The sequence below is a fragment of the Lutjanus erythropterus genome, chromosome 22 (genome assembly GCF_056507025.1).
Source record: "Lutjanus erythropterus isolate fLutEry1 chromosome 22, fLutEry1.hap2, whole genome shotgun sequence".
NCBI classification, from domain to species: Eukaryota; Metazoa; Chordata; class Actinopteri; order Lutjaniformes; family Lutjanidae; genus Lutjanus; species Lutjanus erythropterus.
The window spans coordinates 24016361-24037023 of NC_139338.1; the positions used below are offsets into that span (position 1 = coordinate 24016361).

At 38.4% G+C, this 20663-nt stretch overlaps 1 protein-coding gene across 1 annotated transcript; it reads right to left on the reverse strand.

Moving 5' to 3' along the window:
- Positions 1-338: 338 nt before the first annotated feature.
- Positions 339-15393, reverse strand: pah (phenylalanine hydroxylase). Its single transcript, XM_084711132.1, has 13 exons — positions 15239-15393; positions 13215-13334; positions 7519-7702; positions 5310-5398; positions 4735-4802; positions 3845-4041; positions 2835-2970; positions 2673-2742; positions 2427-2483; positions 1981-2076; positions 1393-1526; positions 1174-1289; positions 339-575 (listed from the first exon to the last, which is right to left on the reverse strand). The coding sequence occupies exons 1-13, from the start codon at positions 15308-15310 to the stop codon at positions 532-534; spliced, it is 1383 nt and encodes a 460-aa protein (XP_084567258.1). The 5' UTR covers positions 15311-15393; the 3' UTR covers positions 339-531.
- Between the last annotated feature and the right edge of the window lie 5270 nt (positions 15394-20663).

Sequence of the window (20663 nt, forward strand, 5' to 3'; positions counted from 1 at the left end):
GAAGAGAAATATTTATTTGTTTCATTAAAACATTTCATGCATATACAAAACATTTTTCATTGGGCCAAGCAAAATGTAAGCTGGTGACAAAAATTATCTCTCAATATGCTTCTAGGTTTGAAATGCATCGAAAAATCTGATTATTTCAGCTGTTTTGCATCATATTGGAAGCAACATTAGCTGTTTACATACCAGGTTTATATTTATTAAAGTCATTTAAGACATACTGATTGAAGAAAAACTCTTATTTTGAGAAAACTGTTCATAACATTTATACTGTAATAATACTGACAGTAACATTTTCAGCTGTTACATGTACATTCCTTATTTTCCTACAGAAGTAACAGGCTACACATTTTTCTCTTTGCTAAATACTAAATGGATTACAGCAATATTTTCGTTATTGTTTGACTTGCATATTTGTTTTAATACAAAGAAAGATAATTTTCACGCATGCTAAGCAGAACCGCAGGTTTCATTGAAGAAATAAAAGGATTCTCAGGGAGCTCCGGCTGCAGGTTTCACGTGCAGTTACTGCAGCTTCCGCAGGGCTTCACACAATTTCCCCATTTCACCTGGAAACAAGAGAAAACACAAAATAGAACATTTAATTTTTTATTTCAGTGTACAATATTCAGTCCTTAAGTCAGGTGTATTATCATTCAGTGTGCAATATATTATATTATATTTCTTATATTTTTGCCGTCATCTTCGTTGCTGTAACACTGTAAATTTCCCTGCTGTGGGACTAAGAAAGGAAAATCTTATTTTAGCTTAGAAAAATAAATTAAAACTAACCTAAAACCTACATTTTTATGAATCAGAGTTGCCTAAAACTGCTCTTCATTGCAGTTATTTGCTCTGTTTCTACTCATAATGAGGAGCACATCAATAAAATTTCCTAGGTAGATGATTTAACAGAAACAGATCTGTTATGTCGTCCACGGCGGGTTGATAACTATTGACTGATGAAGCCTGGACCATAATATCATGGGATTTACTTGAACTTATTGTAATTTATTATTTCCTTTTCATAATTTATTGCATAACCTGAGTGCCATCCTTTAAATCAGTCGTTCTCAGCAGCTCAAAGGATTTTAGATAAATCTGACGGGTTGAGAGATGCTCAAAAAGACAAGAGAAAACATAATGAATGTTGGGGGTGTTTCATACTGTTGATGCTGTCAGCCAGGTTCCTGAGCTGCTGGGTGGTGTCCAGGACTTCAATACTCTGGGTGTACGGGTTGTAGCGCACACTGAAAGGCCTCGGGATGGTGGCTGCGAACTTCCTGCAGGGCAGAGAGACGTTCATGTCAGCACGAAGGAGTTTTGTTTGTAACAAAAACTTCTCACTGTGTGTAGATGCTAGGAAGCTTTAAACCATTTTCTTACCTCACTTTCTCTTTGGCGTCCTCAAAGCTCTCAGCAATGAAGTAAACGGGCTGGTACTCTGTGATTGGGTATTTCTGGAGGCTGGTCTTGTCGGGGTCGAAGGGCAGCAGTTTGGGCTTGTCTGACAGGGAGTACTGAAAGAGGAGGATTTAAATTTCTCAATGAGTCTCTATTGCCGTTACGGTTATCTGTAAACAGGAAGTGCAGCATGATTCAGGTCTGCTCCTCTGCTGATGTGACCTGGCAGAGTGAACATCCTCTGCTGACAGCCGCTGATGTAACTTATGACCTCGATAGCGAGCTGCTCATCCCGTCTCTGTCCCCACTTACCCACTGAACCACTTTACTGATCCGCACCCCGCTGGGCAGGGAGGCCAACTCCCCCACTGACACATTAAACCTGAAGCTGAGTGGACCACTAACCCACTGCCTGCGCCGCCACCGCTGCTGTTGTGCATCGAGGTGATGAGTGTGTTTTAAAAACAGAGGGGCGGTCAGTGGGAGGCAGGAAAGCACAGAAAGGAAACTATTTATGTGGCTGCAGCGCGACGTCCACGATGTACAGGTTGTTTTCTTGGAGCGTCTTACCTGCAGCTCTCCAAATGATGAAAGCAAGCCAGCTCCGTAAGCTTTGATCTCTGAGCCCTGCTTGCACAGGCCAAACTCCACAGTGAACCAGTACACCTGAGGACACACATATAAATATGATGTACACACCAAAACCCAGGCAGGGATTCACACAGTCAAGCACAGTTCATCTAGGGTCGGTTTTCTCACTTACGTCTTGTGCTATCCATCCAAGCATGTAGTTTAACAAACATACATGCACAGTGCTTAAAATCTGACAATAACACTTTTTTTTTAAGATTTATATTGTTGAATTTACTGAATTAAAGTGAAATATATATTCCACTCAATTGATATGCACATAACCTAAGTTTGTTTTGACCCCGGCCATTATTCGAGACCCGGCTTTTATTTGAGACTGGAATCGTAAAAACAATGTCAATGTTCCTCATTCAGGCAGTACTCACAGTGGCAAGTTTCTCAATGTACTCATCAGGGGCACCAAGAGAGGCGAGACCGATTTCCTGTGCAGAGCAGAACGAAATGTCACAGAGTCATCTTTGCATGTTAAGATAAGACGTCACCGACCCCCTGAGGGACAGAAAGCTAAACTAATAACCAAACCTCGCTGCAGTTAATCAATAATATTGCTTGTAATCTTTTAACGAGTAGATGTGGTGTGTTTTTTCTGTCACTTCAGGACACTGAGTTACCTGTGAGAACTGGGCGAAACTGGGGTCAGCAAACAGAGGAACGTGTCCCAGCAGCTCGTGGCAAATATCCCTGCATTAGAAGTTTTAAAAAATATTCATTATCATCACACAAATGATGCATTTTTCCTTCTTTTTTTTAATGAATCGAGTATAGACACTCACGGCTCAGGTGTGTACGTGGGCTTGGAGCCGTGGCGGATGTACTGCGTGGAATGGAAGACGCGGAAGGCGAGTCCAGCCAGGAAGTCCCGGGACGAGAGGAGGCCGGCCACCGGGCGAAGCCGGAAACCTGTGCACGCTGCGTGAGAAGGACGGAGAGATGAAAGAGGCGAGTGTTTGGTTGTGTTGAATAAGATCAGCAAGTGAGAGGGAGGGAGAGGGGGGAGCGAGGAATAGGAAGTAGGGCGTTTAAACAGGTCCGGCCTCCCGTATTAACACCACAGGGTTTCCAAAATGAAATAAATGAGGGGATGTTTCATAAACTGCAGCTACAACTGGAAAAGAACATTAAAATAGTAATAATTCTGTAACTTTCTACCTTACCAATCATTTTTCCCCCATTTTTATATTCAAATGAATGAAATTATGGTGATGAAATTATTGATGAAAATATTAGGGTCACTTTAGGGGGAAAAAATTCCAGGATAACGCCAAAATATTTAGAGAAAAGCTGTAATATTTTGGGGGAAAAGTAATATTTTTTTACTCTGTTGTAATAAACAAAGGGAGCACAGTCAGTCAAATTTTATGTGTCCAATGAATGATGCTAATAACCAAAAAAAATGCAGCACCTCTTAAATATATTGTCAGTTACACTTACAGACTATCTCTCCACCTCCAAACAGGGCAATTCATTTCTCAAAAAAGAGACAAAACACACAATAAACAAAGTTAAATATGTTAAATAAATGTGCATATATGTAATGAATAAATTTCTTAGGCAAAGCAGTATTACCATGTATTAGTTTGAACAAATGGAAAACATTTTGGCTTTGTGGGGCAGAACAGAATCAAAGAATAAAAATGAGCCTTTAATGTGGACATAAAATTCATGAATGAGAGTCGTGGCAGCACAAAATGCCCGTGTTATAACTGCGCACTTGACCGAGGTGACGTAATAGATGAAGATGTCGTCCGTGGGGCCTCAGGGCCGATAGCAACAGAGGACTTACACTGCAGGAAGCGGGAGACGTCCTCCAGCTGTGGGATGTTGTCCTGCCTGTAGCCGCAGTATTTCTCCAGCAGGGGGAAGACCCGGTTGTGTTCGCGGCAGGCGTGAGTCGGGTACAGAGTCTTCAGCTCCTTGAACACTTTGCCCCATGTGACCCTTTCTTCCTCTGTGTACTCCACTCGAGGGATGATTTGACCACTGAGACGAAGACACGAGGTTTCTGCATCAGTTTGTGTTTCGTGCTGTTTTGTTGCTGAGTTTTGTAAACGCAATATGTAAATTCTACCAATAGAAAACCATGAATTTATAATATTTTCCATGCTAAGTAATGTTCAGAGGGACTGGGTGCTGTAGTCTTGCATATGCAGTCTTATCTCTGAGCTAACTAGCCAACTAGCGGCTAAAGTAGCTGCTATTAAAACACAAATCTGTCTATCAATCAGAAAACTGTCGTGTAAATCACCAACAGCTGAGGCAGAGAAGCCAGAGGAAATCACAGGCAGCATAATGAGCATAATCTGTTTCCTTTAATAATGTTGTAAACAGTATTATTTTCTCAACATATTGCTGACATCTTCTAGTGAATGTTTCTTTAGGTTTTCCCCAAATGTCCCCCTGACAGGAGGCTGCATGAGCACAGCATCATTTCAGCGATGTAAATGTGAGCCACCTCAGTGGGTGTTTCATGGGGTTTTGCCGCTCTTTGTAGTGCCTGTGAATAATACTTCTCAATTACACACACAAAGACCCAGGTCCTTTAAATCCACCACTGACTACCTGTGATTTCTCCCAATTTGTCTATGATAATTTTGATAACCGCTCGCATTTAAAAATATTTCATCTGAAAACTCTTTCCAGACACAGAAAATAAAGATTTTTAGGAGTAGTTACTGTCTGTAGTTGTAGGCGATGTCAGCAAACTCCTTCCTGCGGAGTCTGTACACTGGATCTGTGAAGCCCTGAAAACACACACACACACACACACACACACACACACACACACACAAAGGAAAGCCATGTTAGATCTCATGATCGCAGCCCGGCCACTCACAGCTAAATCAAAGAGTGGAAATCCTCTGCTAAGGCTAAACCCTGTGGCCTTTGACAGCATTATGCACTCCGTCTCTAACAAGAGCACGCAAATACATATTCAAATGAAGCCTTTGTAGAGGGGTTTTTCAGCTTATGATGAATACATTTTGCTTTAATGGCGGTGGCAAAAGGGAGCAATTATCTATAATTATAGGGGCTCAATTAAAGCAATGACATCAATTTGTGCGTCTAGATAGTTTCCATTAGAATAGACGGCAGAGTGCAGCCTGTCATCTCCACAGCGCCGTCTTTCATAAGACGTGTGGGCGTGAGTGGACATGTATTCACACACAAACACACACACACACACACACATATGCAGAGGAAGAGGCAGGATGTGGCACACAGACAGTGATGGATGAGTCAGTCCTCACCGGGTGATCAGCATCCAGCTCGGAGCCGTAACTGAGGATCTGGTTGGCGAAGCGGTCCAAGTCCTGGATGTCATTAGGGAACCATGGCACTGCAGGATAATAACATGTTATTAAACTGGTAATTTATGTTTTTATTCAACAGGTCAAATCAATTAAGCATTCATTACACAAACACAAATTTGGAAATACAAGATAGTTTTTCCTAGTAAAAGTTTGTGCTCTTGTCACTTTATCTCTGTGCCCCTTTCTGCTTTATTGTTTAGCAACGATGTAACAAAACCACGATAAAAAGTCCATGATATGTTATTTAAATAATATTTAGGAAAAATGACAACTAAAGTGCGCTTCATTTAATTGCGATATCGTGACATTTAATATATTATAGCATCCCTGTTGTTTAGCGCTGAAACCAGTTAGTTGATTGACATAAAACAGCAAAAATTGCAAATATTACTATAAAATTTATAAGTTCAGAAAACTGTTTAATCAAACTTTGATGTTAAATATGTAAAGCATTTTGTCAATTTGTTTAGACGTTTGTTCTAATCTTTGTTTTTGCAAAAACAGAAATACGTCTGAATTCATTCTGACTCACTCTTATTGGAAACAGACTCTTGATACAGTCTGGAAGCATCTTATTTTTTACTTTATACAATTAACTGAGCAGTTTTAAAGTCTACCAAATCTCTGCGAGTTTATTTACATCTTGACTGATATAAAAGAGTACAGGGTAAACTGGCATTGATGTTGGTGATGTAGATGATGTTTTTCCTGGAGGGTTTTGTTTTCAGTTTCATGGCATTTTGACACTCAGCAGAACAGCAATCAAGTGTCATCTGCTTGTTCATATGGATTTATGACACTCAAAAACACTGGGGCCCGATCATTAATCTACATTTGTGCGGTGTGGTCCAGCCTGGGGCCCCAAGGAAGACAGTAGGTCCCTGCCAGGCTCCTCTATAAACAGGCAGACTCCGAAACAGGCCATAAATATCCCGTCGTCCACTTGACCCTGACCAGCAGAGCACAGTGTCTACAGTGAGGTCAGAGGACGATCCATGGTGGCCCTGTCTGTCTCTGCCTGCTGTGACCTTGACATGTTCTCCTGCACTGTTAGTCTGGAACCGGGACACAGGGTTCCTCTGTTCCTGCCTAGCCTGTTGGTCCTCAGAAGCTAAACTAATGTCATTCTGGAAACAACTAATAAAGGGGTCGAGATGTGGGCGCTGGGCCATCAGTCTCATCGGCGACGCTGGCTGTCCATTACCCAGTCTGGCTGGGGGGGGTCATGAAGTGGCGGCCAACACTGAGCTCAGTGATAAATGGATCATTTCAGCTGAACTGATCTCCTTTTTATTTGATTTTTTTGAGCCACGCTGGCTGTGTGGCTCGAGGGGCGGCAGTGTTGGTCGGCCGGTCCACCACTTTGGTCCAGACTGAAACATCTCAGCAACTGTTGGAGTGACTTTCATTGAATTTCGTTTGTTCTGATGTTCATGGTCCAAAGAGGATGAACTCTTTTCCTCTAGCACCACAAATACTGGATGATTTCCCATGAAATCTGGTAAACGTTAATGTAATGTTCATGCTGAGTAAAGTTAGCATGCTAAGATGCTATATATGATTTAAGATGACGAACATTGTAAAGAATGCTTTGGTCAACTTTCCCCTTTCCTTGCTAAACTGTTTGAATGAGACAGCGAAAAGGGACGTGGCTCAGGATGGGTTAATATGAACTGATGTTGGGGGTATCAAAACCTATGACCTTTTGAACATTTGACAGAAAAAATTGCAATACTCCTTTAAGTTAAGGGATGATTTTGAACAAAATAATTGGTGAATGACAAGATATTGCAATGCATCAGATTAAATGTTGATAAATTTCAATGGTCCAGTTTTATTTCATTTAATTTCTGTGATTATTTTCAGATGTGGCTCACGTTTTCAGAGAGTTTTGTTTGATCTTTGCTCAAAATCACACTGATCTGAACTCTAAAACTCTTATCCTCAGCCTTATCACAAAGAGATAAGCAATCAACAACATGGTTGACATTTCAACATTTTTTGTATGTGAAGACACAGATGTCCTCTCATAACAAGCGGAGCGTGTCATCTGTACATATTTTCTGTTCTTTTCCATCATGTTGAGGATTCATGCTTATCTTGCTCAGTGTACATCCTCTCACCACAGTCACACACACCCGCTAACCTGTGTCCTTCTCTTTGTTGCGTGATAGCTCATGCACGTGGCCGCTGATCTGTGTGCGCAGGCCGTCGATGACATCGTCCAGGGCCTGGGAGCAGGTGGAGTCCACGCTGATGAAGAACTCGTACTGGTCTTTGTTCATCCGCGACGGACGGGACTCGATGTGCGTCAGGTTGATGCCCTTCTCCTGCAGTCCACAGAATCATAGAAGAAGAAGGTGGGACAGAAGAGATGACTCAACACAGGTAAAAAAAAAACAAATGGGAATCAGAGCTAAAAATAGAAATAGTGGATGGAGAATGGTATAAAACATGTATGACACAGTCAAGGCTGCAACCAATGATTAGTTTCATCATTGATTAATCCGGCAACTATCATTTTGATTAATTGGTTATTAGTTGGTCTATAGAAAATCAGAAAATGGTCAAAAATCACTGTGATGGTTAAAACCCAACATGGCGTCCTCAAATGTCTTGTTTTGCCCACATCCCAAAGATATTCAGTTTGCTACCATAGAGGAATAAGAAAACCAGAAAATAATGACATTTAATGAGCTGGAATCTGAGAATTTTGATTATTTTTTCTTAAAAAATTACCATAACTGATTAGTCAATTATAAAAATAGTTGGCAATTAATTTAAGAAACAATAATCCGTTACTCTAGACAGTGTGTAGTCCTAATAACTCACAAATAAGAGGAAATAAAAAAAAAAAAAAAAGAAAATAAGAAGAGCCAGAGCCAGAACAAAAAATCAATGTAATAATCAACTGACTGTTTCTGCTGCAGTACAGTATTCATTCATCCACTAGAGGGCGCTGTGCTGTTACTTAATTGAAGGCTATTTGTCAGATTTGTCCACCGTGACCTCTGGTCAGAGCTTGAACTCTCTCTGCAAACTGACCCCGAGGCACACAGACTGGACTCACATAATAAAAACATTCAGGACATGTTGTGGTGGTTCAGTACGAAATCGTTGAGTAAATCGTCCTGCTTGGTTTCTGTCGTTCTGCAGCATGAACACGACACCCCCGGGATGTTTCCAGACTCATTATTCTGGCTCGTGCTCATGAGCGTGACTATCTTAAATGGTAATGACCATCAAAAATGTGTTTTTGTTTTGTGTAACTCCGGGGCGGGAGAGGGAGTGTGTTGTTCTCTGTATACTATAGGCTAAACAAGAGGAGGGCGTGAGCAGCGGGGCCTCCCATCATCTCCCATCTGGATCCCATTCCACATGTAACGGCTTTTTTAACGGTCATGTGGTTCTGAAACCCCCAAGAGACACTAAAGACGGATCAAAGACTCCAGTCTGGCATCTCAAGGAAGACATGAGATGTTTTTGTGATGTACTGTGGATTTCTCATCATAATCTATCATAATTATTTAACTTAACTTATTATGTATACAGGATGTTTCATCCACAAAAACTGATGAGGTGAGTTAAAGTAAAATCCAGCATCCGCACTGATTTCCCTTTGAAATCTATGCCAGCTTTTTCTTTTTATTCTCATTTATTTTTTCTTTCTCTCTTGATATGCAGGCATGTATGTACACATTTATATTCATGGGTATATGTGTATATGTATGTACAATAATTTATTTTCACTATTAATATTACCATTTTGTCCAATCCATCCAATCAAATATAAAAAAAACAATAACAAACAACACAACAAAAACATAAATACCATCAGAGCAAAGAGAATAATAAGTAAGGTATAATGTACAGTGACAGTACAGTGGGGTTGCAGCCAATCAGTGTCCTCAGAAGGACTGCTGGCAGCTATGGGCGTGGTTTGACGTGTGACGACAGCGAGAAGCGTCCATGGATACATCAATCTGATTGGCTGAAGTTAGCTGGATGGTTTATTCAAACTTTGAGGCAGTCAGTACAAGAATTAAATGCAGCATCGAGGCAGGTTTTCAAAATACGGGCAAAAACGACTTGGTTAGGTTTAAGAAAAAAACATGCTTTCGGTTAAAATAAGTGTGTTACTTAGTAAAGTTCACGTACATAATGTGACGTAAGTTAAGTACATAATGTATGAAAGAAATCATAACCATCAGTTTCAACTTCATAACAGCCTTCAAAATAATGTTTTTTGTGATCAAATAATGTTCAAAGATTGTTCATAAACAAATTAATCATTAACAGACAATATTCAAATCAATTCAAATATTCAATCATTTCTCCTTGTTTACAAATCAATTACTAATTGTTAACAAATACTTAATATGGCATATAAAAATTTAATTGTAATATTAACGATTAAAATATTATTAAATGAATCGCCAACTATTTTGATAATTGATTGATTATTTTGAGATTTTATTTTTTTTTAGGAACAGAGTCTGAATTCTCTGATTTAATTTTCTTAAATGTGAACTTTATTTGGGTTCTTTGCTTCTCTCTGACAGTAAACTGAATAATCTTGGGCTGTGAGTAAAACAAGACATTTGAGGACGTCATGTTGGGCTTTGGGAAACACTGATCAACAACTATTAATCCATTAATCATAATAATCAATACTTAATTTTGTATTACAGAAACTAATGATAAAATAGCATAAATTCTGACAAATTATATATTAATAATAAGTAAACGTAATTAATTATAATTCAATTGTTTGCTAACAGTGAAATAACTATAAAATAAAGTCTTATTAACTGTAATTTTACTATTTATTAATGGTGGTTATTATTAAATGTTAACAATTCTGTTTTATATTAGGTGATTTAATCAGTTTTGGAAGCAAAAATATGTCAGGAAAAAGCTCATGAAGTTCAATGATATCACTGTTTCAGTGCACAAAGAGAAATATTTCAACATGTGTGCCACTGGTGACCTGGTCCAGCTTAACTCTACCTAAATCCTAAACCCAGCAGGATGCAGGGGTCACTTTGCCAGATTTCTGTACCCCTCTGAGCCGTCCCTCCTCTGTAAACCGGGTGACATTAGCCCTCCTGGCGCCCTGACTGAGGTGTGAGGTCAAGGTCGGCCGGTGACTCTGAATCGTCACATGATAACCACACCGCCGGGTCACATGCGCCCGAACAGTGTGGCAGTTTTCATGTGCAGCTCGGTGAAGTACGGAGATTAGACCTTCACAAGATGAAAATTAACATGTGATGAACGGACTAAACGTTAGCACATGGCCCGGCAGAGCGGTCGTTTTCAATTAGTCAGAAAACACAGCGAAAAACAAGGAGTGCAGCATTTCCTCTTCAAAGCTGCGCTTTATGGGGAATCAGCAGGGAGAGAGGGGTGCGCTGTTGGTTTGGGGGTCATTTGGCCTGTTTTATGAAAAAGCTGGAGATGAGAGGGAGGAGGGGGGTGGAGCAGGGGGAGGATCGGGAAAGTGCACGCTCATAGGTTCAAAGAGTATCCTCATGTTTACTGCTGTATTTGGCACATGGAACAGAGTCAAGCCGCCCACATCTCCAACCCAGCACACAAAAATTTGACCCACAGATGTTTGGGTTTTTATTTTAATTGAGAGCATCTTTTATCTTGTGATGTTTTGCACTTGAAACTCAGACTCGTTTCCTGCTAGATGTTTGGGTGTAATAATTAGTGTCTGCAAGAACAGCAAACTTGAACCTTGATATAGCATCATGTTGAAGATTAAACAATGAACATGCTGCCAGTCACGTACACAAGGGGCAGTTTGATTGACAAAGAGTATTAAAACAACACACACACATTAGTCAATGACCTTCCAAAAACACACTGTGAAAATACTCCATTAAAAGTTAAAGCACTGGGGCCATTTTACGGAAACTTCTTATCTTAAGTTAGTCTTAAGATAGGAAGGTCCAAGATCAAATTTTCCCAATTTGGTGTTACAGGTGCAAATCTGTTGTTTGAGAACACTACTGTTCAAGTACATTACTTTTAGCTAAAACTACTGTCAGAGAACATTACTGCTGTTTGAGAAAACTACTGTTAGCTTCTGTCAGAGAACACTACTGTTAGCTACTTTTAGAGAACACAACCGCTAGTTACTGTTAGTAAAGACTACTATTACCTACTGTTAGAGAACACTACTGTCAGAGACTATTACCGTTAGCTAATTTTAGAAAACACTACAGTTAGCTAATTTTAGAGAACACTACTGTTAGCTACTTTTAGAGAACACTACCATTAGCTACTGTTAGCTACTTTTAGAGAACACTACCATTAGCTACTGTTAGAGAACACTACCATTAGCTACTGTTAGCTACTTTTAGAGAACACTACCATTAGCTACTGTTAGAGAAGACTACCATTAGCTACTGTTAGCTACTTTTAGAGAATACTACCGTTAGCTATCGTTAGCTACTGTCAGAGTACACAACCGTTAACTACTTTTAGAGAACTAACTATAGTGGAATAGAAGTACCTACAGTCATTTATGTACATTACTTATGTGAGTGCTTTTAATTATCATTTTAGTTATTTTCCATCTCTGCAAATGTGTGATCACTTGTTTTTACATTTCCAAGCAGTTCAGTGCACGAGGAGCGAGGAGGAGGTGGGTCAGTGGATCAAAGAGCCACCTGTCATGTTTGCACACCACCGACAGACAAACATCTGAGATAAGCTCAGTTTGTTTAGTTTTCTTCTTTAAAGGGCCAGAAAACAACAGCGAATCATCATAACCTACTTTCCCCTGCTTCAAAACTGCTAGAATTTAATGCTCTAACATTTGTATAATAAATTCCCTATTCATATAGCTTGTTTTGTTTCAGTTCCTCATCGATTCATTACGTCCATCTGTTTGGATCAGCCTATTATGTGAAAGAGGAATAAGATTTTGGGAAATATGCTCATCTGTTTTGTTACTGAGAGATAGAAGAGAAGATCAAAACCCCTCTCATGTCTGTCCGCTCGAAATGAAGGTGGAGAAAGAAGCTGCTTAGCTTAGCTTAGCCTAGTTTAGCACTAAGTCTGGAAAGAACTAGCTTGGCACTGTCCAAAGTTAACAAAATCTACCTACCAGTACTGCTAAAGAACCCCGATTAACATGTATTTTATTAAAAACAATATATAACATGGATTAAGTGGATTTGTTTTCTTTTTGACAGGGCCAAGTGAGTTGTTTCCCCCTGTTTCCAGTATGCTAAGCTAAGCTAACCAGCTGCTAGCTGTGGTTGAGCTATAGCAATATTATTTAATGAATTTGTCAAAAAATAGAAAGCTAACCAGTGCTTGAGCAGTTTCCCGCCTTTTTTTAAAATCAGGAAGTGAGACAGGGGTCCTCAGGATATAGGTAACCCTTTTATGCCTGATTGAATTATGTTTTTATAACGATCTGATGGACGTAATGGAAAACTGGGACACAACTTTAAAGGGCCAACACATATTTTAAAACAAAGATGATAATAGCACATTTTTACACCTATGTTAACAGTAGGTATTGTTTGTTTTAGATTTTAAGGCTTTTTGATTTAAATTGTGAATTCTTGTTTTTACGTTACATTTAAGAAATTACATATATTTTGTATATATAAATCCTTAAAGAATATATTTTCACCAATAATTGGAATTAAAGTGTCTGTATTAATCCTTTTTAGTTTTTTTTAGGACATTATTTGTCCAAATTCTCAAGCGTGGGTGAATATCACAAAATGTTAAAACTCACAGTAATATCAGATGGTGACTTTAAGTATCGCGATAATATTGTATCTCGGGGCTTCAGCCAGTCGGGAAATTTACCTCAAAGAGCCGCAGGGCCCTGGCCAAAGCTCCGACCTCCTCTTTCAGGGAGAAGATGCAGGAGATCACCTCTGACCTGTTGTTGGTCTCCTCCTCCAGGTACATGGAGCCCCTTCTCCTCTGCAGAGAAACACACAGGTCAGGCAGAAACACAGGGTTTAAATGTGGAGTCATGCACAAGATTATGTTTTTTATTTATATGCTTGAGGCATTTTTTAACACAAGTAGAATCTCGGGGGGGGGGGCAGCTACTGTTACTGCAGGAGTCAGTGAAATAGAAGAGGGGATAATAAATGCAGACATTTTTATTGTTTATCTTGATGGCTGCAAATAATTCTAAACAGCAGTTTCACTTTTTATGTCTACAGGATGCGTAAATGTCAGATTTTATAACCTACATTGCTGTTTTATTTGGGTTTGGATGTGATTTTGTGTGTCTCTGTTTAAGCCTGGCCATATGTAAGAGAAAGTGCATGAAATCTAGTTCAAAGCCGTGGAATTCCTGCATTTAAGGCGTCTGACCTTAAACCTTGAACCTTTCACACCCTTAACCTCTTGATGCGAACCTCTGCAGCTCTTGCGACCACATGTTCCACGCATGAGAGGATTTTTAACAAACGAGAGGAAAAACATGAACACATCCAACATTTCCTCTGCAGGTGCGTCACAGCAGAATACATTACAGATGCAGAAATTCCTGCACAGTCCAGGTAGTTATTTATCAAATTTTCATCCAGTATGAAGCTTTATCAAAGTCTTTACTTGAAATGTTAAATTAAGCCCCAAACACACATATTTAATTTATTTTGACATAAGATTAAGAAAGGCAAGAAATCCTCATATTTGAGAGGCTGAGGGGATATATTTTTGATTGAAACATTACTTAAATGATTAATTGATGAATTGTTAATCAACAAACTGTTTTCACTCCAGCTTATCTGTACTTTTCTTAATCATTGATAGTTTTTGTTTTTGCAAGGCCTTATTATTCCAAATAGTTAAGCTTAACATTATTAATGATTATTTTGACTGCAAGAGTAGTGTATCAGATTTTTTTAAATAAAAAAAAAAACAGATAATTTTATTGGTGCTACAACAAAGACTGTTTTCCCCTATTGTTCATTTTTGCAATAAAATGTCAGAAAATAGTGAAAAGTATCCAACACAGTTTTGATCAAATTGATGGATTGTAGAACCATAACTGAAAGGATATTTTTTATTATTATCCAGGCTGCCCAAATACCTGTTTTTCTTGATCATTTGTGGAGCTGCAGTGATTTATAATTGATTAGTTGTCAGTCATTAAATTAATCACCAACTTTTTTATAATAATTTTGAGTCCATTTTAAAGAAAAATGTTCAACTTCTCTGATTCTTACAACTGTCAGGACATCACCTTTGGCTTTCAGAATCACTGATCAACATTTTTCACCATTTTCTGCCATTTTATCGACCAAAAAAACAGATCATTTAATCAAGAAAATGATCGCCAGCTTAACTGCTAATGACAATATTCATTAGTTGCAGCCCAAATCATTGGTAATTCTTGTTTTTGCTCAGACTTGCCACATTTTCCAGATAATGACAGCACATATTGTCTATTTTTTCAGTAACATCAGCTGTTTTCCCTCCTCTATTCAGGCAACTTTACATTTCCCTGCTTTGTCTGCTGTACCACCTGGAATATTCCAGCTTTGACTGCCTCTGTCATTGTTGTTGCGATGTAAAAACTGACAATTATATTGTATTATATATGTAATAATAGCTTTTTATTTGCATAAAATGACCGTACCATAACAGAAGAACACACATATGTTGATGAATTTGTTCCTGAAAATACAAAGGTGGTGAAATGAAATAAAATATCAGGTGTCATAACCAGATTTGTATTCATCCTCTGTTGCACTGCGCTTGTTTAAAGTTCTACATGCATCAAGTATTTTCTGTTTTTATGTCTGTGAAGCACTTTGTAAACCTGTGTTATGAACAGTGCTGTATAAATAAGGTTTATTATAATTATTTACCCTCGTGCCCTGGTCATCTGTCTCTGCCTCTGTCCCATAGTTTCCATTGACTCTCTTGTACGCTGCGTCCATCCTCTCTTTGCTCTTCAGGTGAACAACCTGTCTGTGTGTGCTGATGCTGAACTCTGGCAGAGTTTGTGTAAGCAGCAGCTCCTGTCTATAAAACCTCCCCGTTTCAGCCACGTGACACCACACCCCCTTCTGCATCGGTATGTCACGGGACTGTAGTTGTGAAACAGAATAACAATGGCACATCTGGATCTTGTTGTCCACAGCTGGGCTGAGGTTGCTCCTGGGTATGATCTGTGGCAGCTTTCAGCTCAAACTTTTTTTCTGTCTTACACACAAATCTTTGCTGCTGCTGCCAAGATGCCTGTCTGTTTGTGCAACCTCACTGACCTCTCAACAGGTACACGTTACCTAAAACCCACAGAACACACATTTTATCATGCATTAATAACTTTATAAACATAAATGCACCTTTTGTCAGCTACTTATGAAACAAAAAGTCTGAGCGTGAAACTGCTGATGTAATTAAAATTAAAATTATTATTAGTATTGTTAATACTACTACTACTGCTAATAAAAATAATAATAATAATAATAATAATAATGAACAGTTTTATAGCCTATAATATAGCTGTGTTGTCTATTTAAACCTATAGGTGCTTTAAGTTATATGCTAATGTCAGCATGCTAACATATCGCCAGACTTTTCTGCTTAGAGCTAAATGTTAATTTAAAAATACAACAGCCAAACTAGTCTACTTAAATACTACAGTATTCTGAGATAAATGCTAAAGTAACCATGTTAACATTTAGCCAGACTAGTCTACTTTAACTCTATAGTACTGTGAGCGAACTGCTAATGTTGGCATGCTAACTTACAGCCAGACTAGTCTATTTTAACAGCATATTTCTTTAAACTAATTGCTAATGTTAGCATGCTAACACATTAGGTATAAGTTAATTTTTCATATGTAACGTTAATCTTTGATGTGATTGACATATTTGATGACATTAACCTGTCTTGTAGCTAATTTAGTCGTCTGTTGGGATATTTGGTTGAGTTTGAAATTGCGGTACAACTTGAAACTATTTAAGTAACTTGTACTTTAAGTAATTTGTCAACCAGATACTTAAAAGATACTTGAGTAGGCTTCTAATGCTGTACTTCGCCTATAGTTTTTAAGTACACTAGCCACCACAGCTCTACAGTGCTTTAAGCTAAATGCTAATGTCTGTATGCTAACATAGTGGTGGTGGAAGAACCATAAAATAAAGTGAGACCGAAAAGGTACAGTGTTTGCCTCTGGGATGTTGGGAAGAGCAAGTAGAAAGTGGTGTAATATGGAAATACTAAAGTCAAGTCCAAGTACCCGAACCTGTATAGTACTTTGGTAAATGTACTTTCCACCACTAAGTAGCTATAATGTTTGTCATTTTCACCATCTTCGTTTAGTGCGTTAGCATGCTAATATTTGCTAATAGACCTTTTTCAGCAGCCATATTGAAATGAAATAGTTAAGGCAAACACAGGTGTTTCCAATAATACTAATTAAGGCCTAGTTCCATTTATTATAGCAGAGCCTTTCAGTGAGCCACCATGCACCATAGCAGCACCCTGACTCTGTTTGAACTGAATGGAACAGGATTCAAATTCTCCAGATGCAAAAATCACATCATCATCATCATCATTTGTTTGATGCAGAAATTACCATTACCACTGAAATTGTGACTTATATTGCATCAATATTGTAACATCTGTCAAAATTATCACAAAAAGATTATTTTTGCATGTTAATTAGCACCAAACTACAAAGAACACCTGAGGCTGATGGGAATGTCATTTGTTTTGCAGGTAGATAGTCATAAACTTAAGCCTTTGACAAACACATATTTTGACCTGATGATGGCACCAGATGAAAAGTGATTGAGGATATAAGTTATTATAATTCATACTGAGGGGCGGGCATGAACCTTATGGTGGTGCCAAAGGAAAAGTCAGGGGATCAACCAAAATACTTTTTTGATCTCCTGCATCGTCAGGAGATCATGAAACGAAATGTTGTACCAAACCCGGAGGTAGATGTTGAGATATTTCACAGAGAAGTGAAAAATTTGAACTGGTGTTACAGGAAAAGTCAGGGGATTACCAAAGTCATTGGTTTACTAACATTTTTATCATCATGAATTGAGAATAAAATACACAGAAAATGTATTATATATATAATCTGTGGGGGGAAAAAGATCAAATTGAATAGATTTGTTTAGTGGGCAGTTGAAGTAAAACATACATGGGGGGACGTTCAGATTACTGATCTAATCGACTTATCATTTCTCATTTTGTTAAAACTGGCAGTGTGACCTGCTGTGTACATCAACCTTATCAATTTATTACAGTGAGCTTTGGTTTCCAATGCAATAAAATAAGTAATAAACATTTTCCAAACCAGCATGAATCAAGCAATGAAGCAGTCTATTAATTATTAATACATATTACAACGAGGATATTAGCAGCCGTATCTTTTCACATTTATGTAACTGTTAGGATAATATGTTTTCTGCACAGTTTATGTCCCTACATAGTGGTATAAGTGCAGTGCTGATGAAATTATGATTGCAGTAACAGCAAAAGATGCACAAAACATAAAAGAATAAAGATTACAATTTAATTTTATGTTGATAAAGTATGCAGTATGCAAACGTACTGTCTGTTTAAGTGTTTCCTTAAACAAATAACTTTGTTGTTATTCAAATAACTTAGAATATTACATATTTTATGTAACATGTTAAATAATTTGACGTATACATATGCCCACTAAGTGTAGTAAGGAACACTTAAAAAATAAAGAATAAATGAAAATAAAAATAATAAATGGCTACATAAACATCATTATTGTTCAGTATCAGTCATTTGCTGTATGTTTTAATTAAGGCTGCACAATCACGATGTGATCTCGTGTTGCACAGAGAAAATTTTAAAGAACACTATCACTGTACTAGAAAACAAAAGCTAAAACTGCTAGAAATTTGAAGACATTGCAGCCATGTTAATCTTGAAACCATACAAAAATTCACAGGACTACAGAGATTAAATCTTCTCCCACTGTCACACCTGAAACTGAAGGGATCCACAGGTGTCCACATGAGGGCAGTGTAGGTTTGGTAATGCAGAGAGAGAGAGAGAGAGAGAGAGAGAGAGAGAGAGAGAGAGAGAGAGAGAGAGAGAGAGAGAGAGAGAGAGAGACCAGCAGTCCCACTCACAGAGCACCACACTCAAAATCCACTCCAAGTGACCTCGTGACAGAAACATATCATATCTTATCTTTTATCCAAAGTAATAAACTGAAAGCGTAGTTTTAGTACGGAAAGTCCCAGAAGGAATGAAATGCTTCACTGTTATACTTTTAGTTTGATGAGCTGCTTATTAACTAAACAGGGGTTCTCCAGTTGCTGAATGGTTAAAGCACATACCACACTGTGTCTGCAGCATCCCTGGTTCAATTCAGGACATTTGTTGCATGTCATGATGATTTACTTTTTTTTTCTGTTTTGTTTTTGAGCTGTTGGAATCCCTCTAAAGCTTGTTTGGTATTTGTATATGTATTGTTATTGTGTGCACTTCTGTCATGCTGGGTTATTGTTTATTTCTTCTGTGTTGCAGGGAGAGTCCAGGGTTTTTTTTTTTTAAGCGGGGTTGTATGAGGTAACTTATTCATGGCTGTAGTTTTTGCGTGACTATGGCATAGTAAGTAAAAAAAGTAAAAAAAACAAAACAAACCAACCGATTGAGGGAGCGGTCTGCAAGATAAATTTACTGTTTTCTAATAATAAAGTTCATTTGTACAGCACTTGTCAAAATGCTTCACACATAAAACACAACAATAAAAAAATCTAGTACTGCATGAGTAAACAGTAGGTCTGTGCATCTTCACTGGTCTCACGATTCAATTACAATTATCCTGTCAATGATTTGATTCGATTCCATTAAACGATGTATTGCATCCTCAATTTTCTATATTACTGCACATGGCTGCATGCAGTCAGATAAATATGAACTCCCTTTTTTACGGTTTAGAAAGTGCTTCAGAAATCAATAACGTAAAAGTCTTAACATTATATTGTAAAACAAATAAATAAATAGATTTTACAGGTCTAGCCTCCCTGTATTTGTGTGAAATTATTCCATCCTCAAAAACAAAATAATTAATTATTAATCCATTATTAAATTAATACTAGTCGTTTTAACTATTCATCAATATTTTATTCATGTACAGTGTCAGTTAACGGTTGCCTCACAGGTGTTATGCAGCCGCCGGCCACTAGTCGGGGCTGCAGCCGCATCGGACAGCGGCTCCTCTCGCTCAGCGCGTGCGCCCTGATGTCCCACCCAATCCCGGATGTTTTTAATTAGCAAAGTCGGACAGGTGACGGCTCGTAAAACTAGCGTGGCTTCGCATTGTTTTGATATAGAAAATGGAAATAAAGTTAAACGTAGGCTGTGACAGAATAATCTGATAAATAACCACTCGACTGGAGTGATGTGTGACGCACATTAAGCGGAGACACAGACATTAACCTGCAGGCAGAGCAGCTGTTGCCGCTAGCTCTGCTAACATTAGCCACACTGTGTAGCAGGCTAGCAGCTAACGTCAGCTCCAGGTAAGCTAACTAACGCTAAACGATGTTGTTTACCCCCAGACACTGATCCTGTTCGGCCTTAATCATTTGTAGGGCTGCAAGATTTTGTAAAAATGTCATAGAGTAGTTATTTTGACTGATTGCGATATGAAATGCGATTAGTGGAAATGATCAGTTTTGCATGACAATTTTCATGTTCACTGATTAAAATCTTAAAATTGTGGTGATGTGATATCTGTGATACCAAACAAACATGTTTTCTTTCTTTTGGAGAACATGATTTTTAGGCCATCTATGCAGCACTGCATTATAAAGCTGTTATTTCACACATTTTTCCTTTTTCAAAAAATTGCATTTTAGCACTGTGACTCGGATGTTGCACTTGGCCGTGTTGCGATTTTATTGCAATTGCGATTATTTGTGCAGTCCTAATTGTTTGACTGGAGACGTTTTGTACTACGTGGTACTAGGGTATTTCAACCAGTACCTTGAAGGTCATGAGTACTGATACCCAGCCCTGCTGATGGGGGACAAAGAGTTGACTGGATGCTAGGAAACACCAGTGATGCGGATTTTGGTTTTATAAGAGATTAATTTGAGAAAATCAGCTGACATTTGATGGAGAGTTTTGAAGTGTCAACAGTCATTTTGCCAGTGGGCTTTGGTTGCTTTGGAGGGAGTGATACTTGGCTTATGTAACGTCCATTTCCCGTTGGAAAAGGCTGTCTGACTGCAGAGTAAAGCACTGAATTTATATAGCATACACGTAAACTGATCTTTT